Consider the following 14,499-nt stretch of genomic DNA (forward strand, 5'->3'; position numbering starts at 1 on the left):
GCCCGCAGGAATAGCAGCTGTATCCCAAGAAGGGCTAGCCCCCATGGGGATGATACTAACTTAGAATATAATGTGTGAAAGAGGAAGTATTACAAACCACTGTGGACGGGGAAACTTGGTATTTTGGGGAAATTTTGCGTCTAAAACCTCACCTTGCATACTGTATCAAAATAGATTTTTTAAATAATTTTTTTTATTTATTTATGATAGTCACAGAAAGAGAGAGAGAGAGGGAGAGGCAGAGACAAAGGCAGAGGGAGAAGCAGGCTCCATGCACCGGGAGCCCGATGTGGGACTCGATCCCGGGTGTCCAGGATCGCGCCCTGGGCCAAAGGCAGGTGCCAAACCGCTGCGCCACCCAGGGATCCCCAAAATAGATTTTTTAAATGAAATTTAAAGGAAAATAAGAACATACAGGTGAATTTAACTCATTTTTTTTCTAAGTATAGGACTTCCTGGCCTTAAAAAGACATTGGATAAATCACAAAAGAAAACTATGTATACTTGACTGCAGAAAATAAATACGTTTGCGTCATAAAATATTATAAACTAAATCCAGTGGAAACTGATGAACTGGGAAGTGTTTTTACAACACACATGGTTGACAGCTTTATGGCAACAAAAATAAAATTGTGGTCATACAGTCAGCAGCTCAAAGTATCCCAGTAGCAAAAGGACAAATATGACAAATAACTGACAAAAGAAAAAATTACAGATGTCCTACAAACTTGTGATAATTCATCCTTGTGTTAGTAAAAAAAGGAAAATAAAAATAGCACACTAATTTTGGGGGCCATAAGATTGGTAAAGGTTTAAAATGACAGCACTTGCTCATGAAGATATAGCAGGTGAGTGTTCTCAGCCACTGCTGATGGGCTCGTAATTGTTTTGGAAATGCATCAAAAACTTAGGTAATAATTATGTCTTTTACCTAGTATAACCCCCCTTTCTAGGCTCCAGCTAATGAGAACATCAGAGCATTTGAATATTTATGTGTAATAATTTCATTGCACTGTTCACGTAGGAAAAAACTAGATCTTCTTAAGTAGAAGATACTGAGACACTAGGAAAAGAAATTATGGTTGTTTAGGTACTACAGAAACAAGGCAGAAAAGATATGCAGCAAACAGTTAAAAGTGGCTGATTTTTAGGTATAAGGTGGAATCAAGGCTTTTTTAGAAGATGTATCTTTTTTTTTTTTACTTTTGTAATTTGCTTTACCCCTCTGAATTCGAATGCTTTATTTATTTATTTATTTATTTATTTATTTATTTATTTATTTAAAATGTTTATTTATTTATTTATGACAGACATAGAGAGAGAGAGAGAGGCAGAGACACAGGAGGAGGGAGAAGCAGGCTCCATGCTGGGAGCCCCACCTGGGACTCAATCCCCGGACTCCAGAATCGTGCCCTGGGCCAAAGGCAGGCGCCAAACCACTGAGCCACCCAGGGATTCCCCTAGAATGCATTATTTAAAACATTCAGAAAAAAAATAAAAAATAAAGATGTCATGGAAAAAGATGATATATCCCTCTGACAGAAATACTGAACTGGTTGTGATAAAATGTTAGATGAGAACACAGATGCAATAAGAGTATGATTTTGGTAAAATAGAATTGGTGCAAAGTCTGTAGAGACAAATACTAAAATTTAGCCATAGTTATCTCTTATAGTTTCTAAAATTTTCTTTTAAAATACATTTTCTTGTTTTCCAGATTATGTGTGATGGGCGTAAATATCTTATTAGTAGTGAAAGAGAAAGAATGGTCCTCTTACAGTTGGATTGGGCTTTCCGTACTCTGGGCATTTCTGATGTTATGTTTATTAGGTCTCTTTCACTTTTGGTAATAATCAAAAAAGTAGTTTTCCAAATATTTTTTCTCACTCCAAATAACAATGTCTCACTTCTGTAGGGAACAAGTAATATGATGGAACCGCAATCTGAAGGTTTTGCGTTTTCAAACCGTGAATTGACAAGGAGATGTAAATACTGCCCTTGGTTGCATTCTTTTCCCACCCTATTCTTGGAGTGAGCCCTACAGTAAAAGGAATAAAAAAAGATAGGCAATGCAGATTCTTGACATTCTTTCCTAACCAGAATGATTTTTAACTCCTAATGTGATTTTTCCCCTTCAAAATATATACCAGCTCTCTTCTTCCATTTATTCTTTGATATCTTCCAGATTTTTTTAATTGGTGCTATCTCCTGATTTCTCTTCTCTTAAAAGAGTGCTTCTGTGACTTGTAAATAAACTTGTTCACCTGGGGAGTAATGTTTATGTGACAATCAGCCAATCACAGAATTTTCTCCTTTTGATTCTTCGTAAAAAAAAATGACAAAACAAAAATAAACCCTGAATATTAAAAGAGAAAAACTGATAGGGCCTAATGGATTTATGAGCATTTTAAACATTCGTAAAGTTCTTTGAATTTTTTTTTTAGTTCTTTGAAATTTACAGGCCTACGTTATCATTTATGATTGATACTATTACTAGAACATACTTTATTAAAACATACTTTGCCACTCACTGAAATATAGTCTATTTTGGTCATTCTGTATTCTCTGAATGACCAAACATAGAACAAATCCCTTTGAGATTTGTACTATATTTTAACTTTAGAGTGATTACCTTAGATGGAAATGAAAGACTCCGTCTCAATCTTCAGGAGTTAGTAACTCTGTAATAGCTGGGTTCGTGCCTTTGGGGCATTCCCAGTGCAAACAGAAAGTTTAGGGGGTAAGTGGTACTTGTGTTGTATAATATTTACTGAAGTGACTTTGAAAGATTTAAACAATTTTAAATAAACACAAAGTTGTGTTGTTTTATTTTGCAGTGAATAGACCTAATAATAATGCTATTGCATTTCGGTTATTTTTATCACCATTGGATCCTATGAGAATGATCCTAAGTGATATTGTTGGTATCTAGACTAGTACCTGACGAGCAAGGGTAGGGTGAGAAATCCTTTTATTTGATTTTTCTCTGAATTTTAGTTTGTCAGTACTGACAACTAGAACAATTAAAAAAAAAAAAAAGGCAGTGAAGAAGAATGAAGGGTTTTATGGAGCATGTGTGTTATGTGTGTGTGTGAACACACGTTTCCCTCTTCCTGGCCTTCCTGGATCTGGTTAGGGAGATTTGGTTACCTCAGATAGTTCTGAATGTTTGGTGAATTAGCAGAGAAAAGGAGCAAAATAATCACAGCTCTTTATCATTTTTATCTCCTCTATTCCCATCCTGGGTCTTGTTTTCCCACCTGAAATATGAAGGCTGGTATAGAAAACAATAAGGAAAGACATCTTGTTAGAGAATATGCAAATTAGTCTCTTGGTAATATACCCTTTTTGAAAGCATACCAGGAAAATAATTCTCTGTTATGTAATTGGATGTAAAAGGATGGATTCTATCTTCTGTTATGAGTTATTCAGATAGGGGAGGAAACCAGTATTTATTGTTCTAGGCACATCACTGAGTTTCTGTCTGTCTCTTTTTCTCTTTATATATATGTGTCAATTAATTATTGATTAAATACAGTTACGTTACTAGCAAATATTACCCTTGTTTCATAGATGAAGAAAGTATTAGATTCATTGGACTCATTTATTCTCAGGACTTTTATGTTCCTTGAATTGCGTTAAGGTGTCTTTGTAGGAGTTACTGGGCTGAGACTCTGTTATAAGTTTTAATAATGAGTCTTGGAGGCTGTCTCTCTTTTGTGAAGCAGAGTTAACCTCTTTGTCTAACGTTTACAAAATGCGTTGCTGTAGCAGCTCAGGTGACCTTCCTAGAGCTCAAAAATTGCCTTCATTCCTCAGGCCAACCTGTTCTGAGGAAGCAATGTATTCTAGAAACCAGGGCTGCTTTAGTTTGGACTCTCGGTTTTCCATCTGGGTGCAGAGGACAGCTGAGCCTACTAAGCATCTTCTCTTCCAAATTATGGTCTAGCCGGCCCTGGAAAGACCTTTGGAGGACACCCGAATAAAAATCTCCTGTTTTCATCTAGCTGGGGGCTTGGGCAAGTTACCTCTCTCATCTTTTTGAATCTCCGTGTCTTCACCTGTCAAACTAAGATTGGTGAAATCAGTATCACCTGGGGTCACTTCAAGGCAGCTACCGCGGTGAGTGAGGGCAGGGGAGATGATCTGGTGTGCTTCTGGGCCCCCTACTATCCATGCTTCAGCAACAGAGCATCTGTGTGTGTGTGCGCGCCTCCACTCTACCTCACCCTCACCCCTGAGTCTAGATGAGATTTTGTTTGAAGAAAAGGTTCTGTATCTAAAAATAGTTGGAAAAACACTGAGAAACAGTCCTTAAGATTTCTTCCAGCTCTAAATTTCCATGGGTGTAGGAGAGCAGTTTTAAAGACAGGCAACGCCACTCTCTCTAACTAAAATCTAATCTGCAAAAATTTACTGCGCAGCACTTTTTAAAGTAGAAATTTCAGAAATAATTATCTGAAAGAAAAATCAGTGTCAAAATCTGTGACTGAGTACTTCAGGATGGCAAGCTATAAGGTAAACTGCATGGTTTCTATGCTTTACAGCAGAAAAATCTATAGTTTCCTTAGGGCATTTGGGCGGCTCAATGGTTGGGCATCTGCCTTTGGCTCAGCTTGTGATCCAGGGTCCTGGAATGAAGTCCCGTGTCAGGCTCCCTGCATGGAGCCTGCTTCTCCCTCTGCCTGTGTCTCTGCCTCTCTATCTCTATGTCTCTCATGAATAAATAAATAAAATCTTAAAAAAAAATTCCTCATGATTCTAGTTCTTTTTCTTAAAGCATTTATTCTTTTTCTTCTTCTGAGGTAAGTGTAGGATAATATTTACAATCGGAAGTTACTAGAATATACTTCACAAAAGTATTATTCCTTCAAGACCTTGTGAAGTTCATCATTTTCCATCTGTTCTTTTTCTCTTGGAGGTTTGTCTTGTCATTAATAGAACATCCCTGCTGTTTCCTGCGTCTTTTCTTTTGTGACAGTCTGTGAACAAGGTGACCGGACACCAGAGGAAGATTTGAAATGTTTGGCTACAATTTTGCTTTTCTGTGAGTTCCTTTTACTGTCTTTAGGGCATTTATTTAAAATCAGTGTTCCGAGTATGATAATTTCTATGTTAATTAAGCTAATTTAAACTTAAATCAGCTGATATGGCTGGTGGTTTCCCATTGGATAATGTAGCTCTGGGGAATCAATAGAATTGGTAAAATATTCTTATGTTCAGGGACCAGAAGGCATTAAGTTATTTTTTTTTTTAAGATTTCATTTATTTATTCATGAGAGAGAGAGAGAGAGAGAGGCAGAGACACAGGTAGAAGGAGAAGCAGGCTCCATGCAGGGAGCCTGATGTGGGCCTCGATCCTAGGACTCCAGGATCAGGCCCTGGGCCAAAGGCGGCGCTAACAGCTGAGCCACCCAGGGATTCCCAAGCTGGTTGTTCTTTATTATTGGCACTTTAATGGTTTAGGTTACAGATTCTTACATATAAAACCACTTTATTTCTTCATTTTTTATTTTTAAAGATTTTATTTTTATTTATTTATTCATGAGAGACACAGAGGGAGGGGTAGAGACATAGGCAGAGGGAGAAGCAGGCTCCCTGCAGGGAATGTGATTCAGGACTCGATCCCAGAGCCCCAGGATCACGCCCTGAGCCGAAGGGAGATGCTCAACCACTGAGCCACCCAGGCGCCCCATAAAACCATTTTAAATTAAACATTTCTTCAGTGTATGGCACAGAGAAGAGTCAATGAGTGATGGGATGGTTTTAATAGGTTTCACCTTACTCCACCCCTTGTCTCAGCAACTCAGGCATCCGGTGCGTTCTGGGTGAGGTCATTAACAAGTTTTCCCTAAGATTGCCACACCTGTAGATTCCACTTTCGCGCTACCATGGTCTTTGTGGGAGTCCTGGGGTGGAGGGTGCTGTGTTTCTATGTGTGCTACTGTCTATTCTCTTACTGCTAATGCTCCTGGGCTCAGTACCCCCGAGTCAAGCCTATGGCTTGCAGATATGCCACCTCATACATACTACTCCCAACCCAGGCCACTCCTGGACTCCTATCACAAACTCTTCTCGGGCCCTTAGAAGTCTGTGGCTGTAAGTACCACTCTGTAGCATGCTGACCTGAGCTTGTCTAGGGCCCGGCGTTTAGTGATGGCTCCTGACACCAGCATCTCCAAGGAGCATGAGAAATTCCAGGGGTCAGAATAATGCTGCTGGACACACTTGAAGGGACTGAGAATGCATCACTTAGGAATGTCATTAGATGGATACTGTTTATTAAAGATTCCTTTATATTGTGCCAGGTATCAGACTAAGTGCTTTAAATTCTCACTCAATCCTCATAGCAACCACATGTCCCATTTTTACACATTTTAGATGTGTGCTCAGGCTCAGAGAGGGTAAGTGACTTTCCCAAAGTCACATAGCTGGAAAGCAGCCAATATATAGTTCCCATTCACACTCTTTGGCTCTCAGGCTTGCAGTTTTAATTACAGTGAAATTCATTATTCAAGAGGGACAGTTCCTCAAAATCAATGCAGAGGGCAAATCTAAAAGGAGCTGGATTTTAGGGCACTGTAGAGAAGGATTCTCTACTAATTCAAGCTCTTCATCACAAACACCTCACTCTGGGAAGCATGCTGTGCCCAGGAGCATATCATAACTGAGGCCTGATGCTGTGCCTGATGTGGTTAAAAGGCCTTCTTGAGTTAAGTGGGAGCTCACAAGTGATAGATGAACTCTCAGGGCCTTTCTGATTCAAATTTCTTCTGAATATAATTTCCTCTCTTGAGGACGTTTATTGCCAATTTATTCCCATATGACTACTTTTTTATTTTCCGTGCGATTCATAAAGACCTTTCTTTTTCTGTGTGAAACCAGAATGTAATTTATTCGCTACTCAAATTTGCATAAACAGGGTATTCTCTTCCTTCAGCAAGCGTATGTAAGAATCCACATCACGTTTCACTGGGGAATAAAGAATGGCCTGGATCATGGAAACTCAAAGATGATTGCCAAAAGTATTTTAAACATTTGGCAGACTTTGTTTAGTTCTGTAAGATATTAATGATCAGTGACATGACAGGCAGGAGAGGAAGAATAAAATATCATCAGATTTCAAGTTATATAAGGAGCTGTGAAATCATTGAGCTATGCTATTATTACTTAGTATACCCTTAGAGTTATATTGTGTTCCTTAATTATTTCTGATATGCTTCATATGTGCCAGGTACTAACTGGCATTTTGTGCTTCTTTACAAGTACATTTTCTGTGTTTTGAGGGAAAATACATGGAATATCCTAAAAGTGTATTTGCAAAAACTGCATTATCTGTGATTGGAATATAAGCTCTACTGGACATGGCATTGAAGATAACTCTTTGGAAAACTGTAGGATTAGAAAGCTGTATGAACATTTGGGATTCACTTTGGCAAAGAGTAATCAATATGTATCTTCATGTTCTCTGTATGTGCCCATCCTACCTTCCACCTCAACTACTCCTGATTATGGCACCTCCAAATCATGCAATTTGTGCCAGGGTTTGGAAGCAGATGTATACCTCATCCAGGGGCAGGGCCTTATGTCTATAGATGCTCCCATGGAGATGGTCATACATTATGATTATGGAGAAAATTTCATTCTTGAAGTGATTCTCACATGTGATAAGCCTTACAAAAGAACTACTATGCAAAGAGATAATGTGGTATATAAGGTAAAAGGCTGGGAAGAGCTGAAAGGATTTCGTGACAGGAACAGGTGGATCTGTATTTCAGAAGACTGGCAGGGCATGGATCAGGGAATCAAACAAGTCGGGGTCTCTAGCGTGGGAGTCTAGTAGGAAGGTTCCACTGGGTCAGTCTGGGAGAAGGCGAGGATTTCTGGGCAACGTAAAGAATGTGAGCGAGGTATGTAAACAGGGAAACCTAGACACGAAAGATGTTTGGGGAGTGCTGATCAAATGCAGCTTGCAGCAGAGCTGAAGAAAGGAGGAAACAGTTCACGAATAAGCCTGGGGCCATATTGTGAAGGCCCTTAAAGCATGAACTGTGTGGGGATGGGGATCTGTGTCCCTTTCTCTTAGGAAATTGGTATTTTCCATGAACTCTTCCACATATTTTTGGGCTGTCTCTCTCCCCCCCCCCCCCCCCCACTTCAGGGTGAGATCCTTGGTCGTATTTATTTTTATAGTACTAATTCTAAACAGATTCTAGGTTTATTTACTCTATTGGTTGACTGTATATACATCACTGTGACTCTATAGCTCCCTTTATATGTACTATTTATTGTACTAATATTCTGTAATAAATACTAGAAAATGCATTATGTATGTATTAGTATGTGACTTCTAGAAATTGAGTTGGTTTGAGAGTACATTTGCTTAAAGCAGATTTACAAAAAATGTAGAGAATACCAATTTTAGCAGATAATTAACGTGGCTAAATCAGGACCGATTTTGCAGAAACTCTTCTGCTATAGAATCTTAAGAGCTGTAGGGCTCTCAAGCAATCATATCTCCTTCTTTGTTCCCTTTTATTTGACAGGTCAGTGCAAAGTCACACAGCCAGTTATCCGCAAGGCCCCCAGGGCTTAGATTCTGTTCTCTTTCTGCCACCTTTCTTATCCAACGTAAGTGGCCAATAAAAACAAAACATTGAAAAGCCGGGACACATTGACAATGAAAAAAAAAAAAAAAAAAACTTCATAGGAAACACCAAAATGGATCAGATCCATAATTCAGATGGGGTAGCCTTTTATTTATAGTATTACATTGAGCACACATGGAAAGTTTCTAACAGACCAGTTCTTCACTCTCGACCAGGGGTACTCCCGGATTTTTCCGAACAAAAGTTAACATGTGGGGGGTAAAGGGAACAACCCGACGCCGCACAATGAGATGTTTCCTCGCGTGCACATGGCCCTTTTTTTACTCTGTGGTCCAGCCTGTGGCTGGAGCATCCTGGAGAAGCAAAGGCCTCGCACGTGGAGGGGCTTGAGGGCTCCGACGTTCTATTAACGGTGGATCGTGGGTGCGGGACCGCTCGAGCTACAGCGCGGTGGCCCGGGTCACGGGCAGGCACGCGTGCCCTGCGCTGGTCCTCCCCCTGCCCCTGCCCCTGCCCCTCCCCCTCCTCGCCCTGGCTCCCGGAGAAGGCCGACGTCTGTCTCCGTAGCCCCGACGCCGCGGCACCGCACCCCACCCGGCGCGTGCTGCGTGCTCGCCGCTCGCACGTAAGGCTTCCACGAGACGGAGGAGCCGTGTGCCTGCAAGACGACTGGCTCTGGATTCCAGCCCGCGTCCATTCACTTGGCGCCAAAGGTGGATTGTGCCGCTCTCCTGAGCTTCCGACTCGTTTTTGCTTCCAGGGTCCCTGAATGCACTCGAGGAGGAAGGAGGAGCCCAATCAGGCTGCTCGCCAGGCCCTGGGAAGCCCGCATTGTTAGGTGCCCGTTGTCCCCTCGCTGACCCCGGCCAGCCCCCCGGGCAGGGGGGGCGCGCGCTGTCGGAGGCGCTCTGAGCCCGAGCGGCGGGAGGGGCGGAACGGAAAAGCGGCGGAACCAGAGGCGAGGGCGCGGGGCCGGCGGAGGGAGGAGCGGACGGGAGCGGACGGGAGCGGACGGGAGCGGGCAGGCCCAGCGCCCAGGCGGCGGCGGCGGCGAGGGCATGGAGCCCCTGCGCGTCCTGGAGTTGTACAGCGGCATCGGAGGCATGCACCAGGCGCTGAGGGGTGAGGGCGCGCGGCCCACCCGGCTCTTCCCGGCGGCGCGGCGCGGGCCACAGCGTGGGCGCGGGGGAGGGGCCGAGACGGAAGGCGGCGGGGGGCGGGGGCTCGGTTGTCGTGGAAACCGGCCCGGCGCCGCGCCCCCTCCCGCGCCGAGGCTGGTCCGAGGCGGGCTTGGAGTCGGCGGGACCCGCGCCGCGTGGGAGGGCCGGTCCGCCGGGCGCGGCTGGAAGGCGGGGCCGACGTGGAGCCGGCGAAGCGGGGTGGGCGAGCCCCGGGGCCTAAGTGTGGCTGCGGCCGGGAGGCCCCGACAGCTGCCGATTTACCCTCGAGGGCGGCGGCGCGGGGCGGCCCGGAGGGCAGGGATCTTCAGAGGGAGAGCTGCAGCTTCAGGGAGAAGTCCGGGAAGCCCGAAAGAACCGGGGAGAGAAAGCATTGTGGAAAAACCTGCTCACTTCCCGCCCCGCGCTCCCCGCAGGGAGCTGCTTCTCCCTCTGCCTGTGCGTCTCCCATGATCAAATTAATAAAATCGTAAAACTAACAAAAAACAACTACCCCCCCCCCAAAAAAAACCCCTGCTCATTTCTGATCATTGCAAAGAAACTGTAAAACTAACAAAAAACAATTCCCCCAAAAGAAGCCCCTGCTCATTTCTTATCATTGCAAAGAAACTGTAAAACTAACAAAAAACACCCCCCCCCCCAAAAAAAAAAACAAACAACCCACCCTGCTTATTTCTTATCATTGCACAGAAACTGCGTGTCCTGTCTAGGTACCTTTAAGCGCTAGAAGAGCTGAATTGAAACCTAATTGTTTTGAACCTGTTTCCTGATTTTAAAATAGGAAAAGTAAATTTTTCAGGGAAGGATTATTACGAGGATCAAAGATAAGGCGGGGTAGGATGGTTCCCAGTGCCTGGTCCATTGTAGCCACCCAAGACCTTATAAATGATCGCTATCACGGTTACTTTTATGTACCTCTTCCATTTTGATGTTTTACATTTCTTTGGTGATAAGTTGGGGACTGGAAGGTTTATTTTCAGTGATGTTCTCTTCAAACTATTTCTTGAGCTCCTGTTCAGGGCCACATACTGTCTGGGTGCTGAGTAACAAAGAGACTTTGAATATGCATGTTTATTCTTAAATTACTAAGACAACCACAAAACCGAAACTTGCCTGCTTCCCTTTTTTGTTTTGTTTTGTTTTGTTTTGTTTTGTTTTGTTTTAGTACCAAAGGCAGCAAAAGACTAATACTGTGCGATACAGACAATATATAAGGAGTTGAACATAAGTGAGTTTTCTGAGCATGTGTGTTGAGTTTTTTGTGTGTGTGTGTGTGTGTTGAGTTTTGATTGTAGACTCACATAGTGATTTTTAAATTTTTTTTGATTTTTAAATTTTTATTACCAATTATTCGCTGGCTCTCTCCATTCAGTTCTCTTATCGAAACATACCAGCATGAAAACAAAAGAAAATTCTAGGGGCGCCTGGCTGGCTCAGTCGGAAGAGCTTGTGACTCTTGATTTCAGGGTCATGGGTTCCAGCCCCATGTTTGGTGTAGAGATTACTTAAATAAATAAATAAACTTAAGGGAAAAAAAGGGAAAGAATTCTAGTACTATTTGTTCTCTGTTAATTTTGTAGGATTTTAATGTTGGCATTTTTCACCTTATCTTGAAACCCGTTAATGAACATGATTTTATTTTATTTTGTATATTTTGTATTGGAGTTTGATTTTCCAACATAAAGTATAATACCCAGTGCTCATCCCATCAGGTGTCCCCCTCAGTGCCCGTCACCCAGTCACCCCTTCACCCCAACCCCCTGCCCACCTCCCCTTCCACAACCCCTTGTTCGTTTCCCAGAGTTAGGAGTCTCTCGTGAATCAACACGATTTATTTATTTTATTTTATTTTATTTTATTTTATTTTATTTTATTTTATTATTTTATTTTATTTTATGAACATGATTTTAAAGTTTGCTTAGTACTTTATCATAAGCTATCATAAGCTATAATTCAACTACTCCTTAAGGGTTGAACATTAGATTATATCCCAATTTTTTGCAAGTATAAATGTGTGCTACACTTACACCCTTGAGCATAAATCCTAATTTTCTCTTTAACTGTATTTTCTGAAAGTTGAGTTAATTCATTTAACAATATGAGACAATGTGCTAGTTACTAGTCAAAAATTAAAAGCTTTTTAAGGCTTTGATGGATAATATAGCAAATTGCCGTTCAGAGATTTATGAGTGCCTCCCTCAATCACATATTCATCAGGATTTGTATTAGCCATTTTTAACCTATGCTAATTTGAGGAAATTGTATAATTTTAACTTGCATTTTTTTATTAATGAAACAATTAAGTATCTTCTCTCCTATTAGCCAAAGCACCCTGAATTTGTGCACATATTTCTGTTGCCACTGCAACCATCCTGAATCTAATTTTATTAAAATAGTTTTGCAGTTGCTCCCGTTTCTACTTTGCTTTCCCGCTTCACTCTTTCCCACATAGTAAGAGAATGATTTTTTGCACAGTAAACTAATATTATGTCACTCACTGCCCTGCCTTAACGGCTTCCCTTCAAGATTAGAATCACAGTCCCATCTTCTTACTCAGCCTGGGAGATCTGGCTTATGCTGCCTTTCCTACCCTTCCTTTTTATTCCTGTATAACTTGAGCACAATACCACACTTGTGATGGGTTGTCTGCAAAGAGTTGATAATCATTTTACCATTATGTTGATAAAAGCATAGTTTGCTTAAGCCCAAATTTTTGTATAATACAAAACTTAGTTGCAAACCACATAATCTATTCTCTAGCTAACCTAAGCAGAAAAAAATATATTAAAGGACATCTGGAAACTCACAGAAGCTATAAGACACCCAACAAACAGGTTAGGTGAACAGGAACACTGCTCAAACCACACTCCGGGCCTTGCCCCCACAAAGCTTCATACTGACATAACAGCTTTCACCAATGCTGGGGGCCAGTTGTGAGAAGTGCCATCCCTGTTTTTCTATGAAGGGTGGATGCTTCTACCATCTTTATCACCAGGATGATGGATTTTTTTTTCCCTTTGCTGCCTCACGTTGCTGCTTCTGAATTAAAGTTGTATATGGATGTGGTTAGTTGGTGGATATTAAATCCCATTGCCAGCAAAGGAAGCTGGGAAAGTGTTTTGGAAATAAGAGACTCAAAATCTGACACAATTTTCAAACATTGAAAACATAGGCAAAGACTCTAGATGGCCACAGGTATATAGCAAATATATTTCACATTACTTAGCACATGTTGCCCTGTATAGGAAGCACTTATTACTGCCTTGATATTATTTATGTCTGCACAGTCTATAAAGTATTGGCTGAGGAGAATCTTCCAAGTGAAACTATCTCCTTTCAGAAAGCAGTGGAAGAAGTAGTTTCATGAGTTATATATTAATGGGGCCTACAGGTCAAGGCTCCTGCAAATATAAGTGGGTAGCAAATAAGATTTTGTTTTTCTTATATAGTATCAGAGAAAGAGTAAATGTGGTTTAAGGTAGTGAATAAAGGAAAGCTCTAGCTGTTTACTAATATTGCTATTATAAATATGTATCTATAATAGTATATATCTATAATAGTAATATTATATATAATGTATATTCATACATAAATATATATATATTTAACTACTGAAACATCCTTCTAGTTACTTACTATTATATATATGGTCAACTACTGAGACATCTTTAAAGTAAAAAGGCCTGCCCTACCAATGAATTTCTGAAGGTCTTTTAAGGTATTGATTTTGAGTTTTAGTTACATAGTAATCCTATTTAGTAGGAATCACTCAGCCTTAATATTTTCTGTTAAAATTTCAAGCCATTTGTCACTCATATTTTCTGAATTTCTTTTATCTTTCTTTCTTTCTTTTTTTTTTTTTTAAGGTTTTATTTATTTATTCATGAGAGACACACAGAGAGAGAGGCAGAGACACAGGCAGAGGGAGAAGCAGGCTCCATGCAGGGAGCCTGATGTGGGACTCGATCCTGGGGCTCCAGGATTGCGCCCTGGGTGGAAGGCAGACACTAAACCGCTGAGCCACCCAGGGATCCTTATCTTTATTTCTCAATGACTTATATGCCAACTTGGGACCCTACTGAACCACTTTGTACTTAGGTGTGCCTATAACTGAATCAGGCAAGTATATCATGATTAAATGTAGATCTGAGTGTCACCTGAGGTTGTTTTTGGAACATTGGTTGTAAGGAGCTAGAATTTCAACTGCTTAATTTTTTTGAAAATATATTTTCTTTGGGATTGTAAAAATGACCTCTTTATTTCTATTTTCCATAGTTATTCTTATATGACTTGTTGCCAGATTTAAAGTGAAGGGAGATAAAATGTCCCATTTGATCATATGTTTTCTGTTAGCCATAGGAGTTATTAGATTATTTTTTCCAAACTCGAAATACAAAGTTGAAACATGTAGGATGAATATTGTATATTCAACAAAGGAGAACCCTCCTTTTCCATTGGATGATGGAATTATCTTTTCTGTGATGAAAATGCTTACTTCACTGCAGAGTATTTATTACCATTTTTCATAGATCAGATTGTTTACCCTGTCCTAATGTGTAGATAATCAATTTAATTTGTATTATGACCTATTTACTGGAACTTTTGGGGGCTCAATAAATAATACTCCTCTTTATAATTCTGAACAAAGAGTTATAAAACAGAAGAGTAAGGCAAACAGGAAATAAAAATTTGTATGATTTTTATTACTAATA

The 14,499-nt window shown here is 40.9% G+C and overlaps 1 protein-coding gene and 1 long non-coding RNA gene across 6 annotated transcripts in view; one reads left to right on the forward strand and one right to left on the reverse strand.

Moving 5' to 3' along the window:
• Positions 1-14,499, reverse strand: part of LOC119876061 — a 38,553-nt gene that overhangs the window by 13,942 nt on the left and 10,112 nt on the right. The window lies entirely within an intron of this gene.
• Positions 5,029-14,499, forward strand: part of TRDMT1 (tRNA aspartic acid methyltransferase 1) — a 61,637-nt gene continuing 52,166 nt past the window's right edge. For 2 of the 5 annotated variants that reach the window (XR_005355271.1, XM_038529994.1), the window contains exon 1: positions 9,581-9,731. Coding sequence is in view for 1 of the 5 variants with exons in the window: in XM_038529994.1 (XP_038385922.1) it covers positions 9,668-9,731 (64 nt within the window). In the remaining 4 variants the exon portion in view is untranslated. Of the gene's footprint in view, positions 5,048-9,178; positions 9,323-9,580; positions 9,732-14,499 lie in introns of those variants that run through there. The other 3 variants (XM_038529996.1, XM_038529995.1, XM_038529998.1) reach the window with 3 other exon arrangements.

The sequence above is a fragment of the Canis lupus genome, chromosome 2 (genome assembly GCF_011100685.1).
Source record: "Canis lupus familiaris isolate Mischka breed German Shepherd chromosome 2, alternate assembly UU_Cfam_GSD_1.0, whole genome shotgun sequence".
Taxonomy (NCBI): domain Eukaryota; kingdom Metazoa; phylum Chordata; class Mammalia; order Carnivora; family Canidae; genus Canis; species Canis lupus.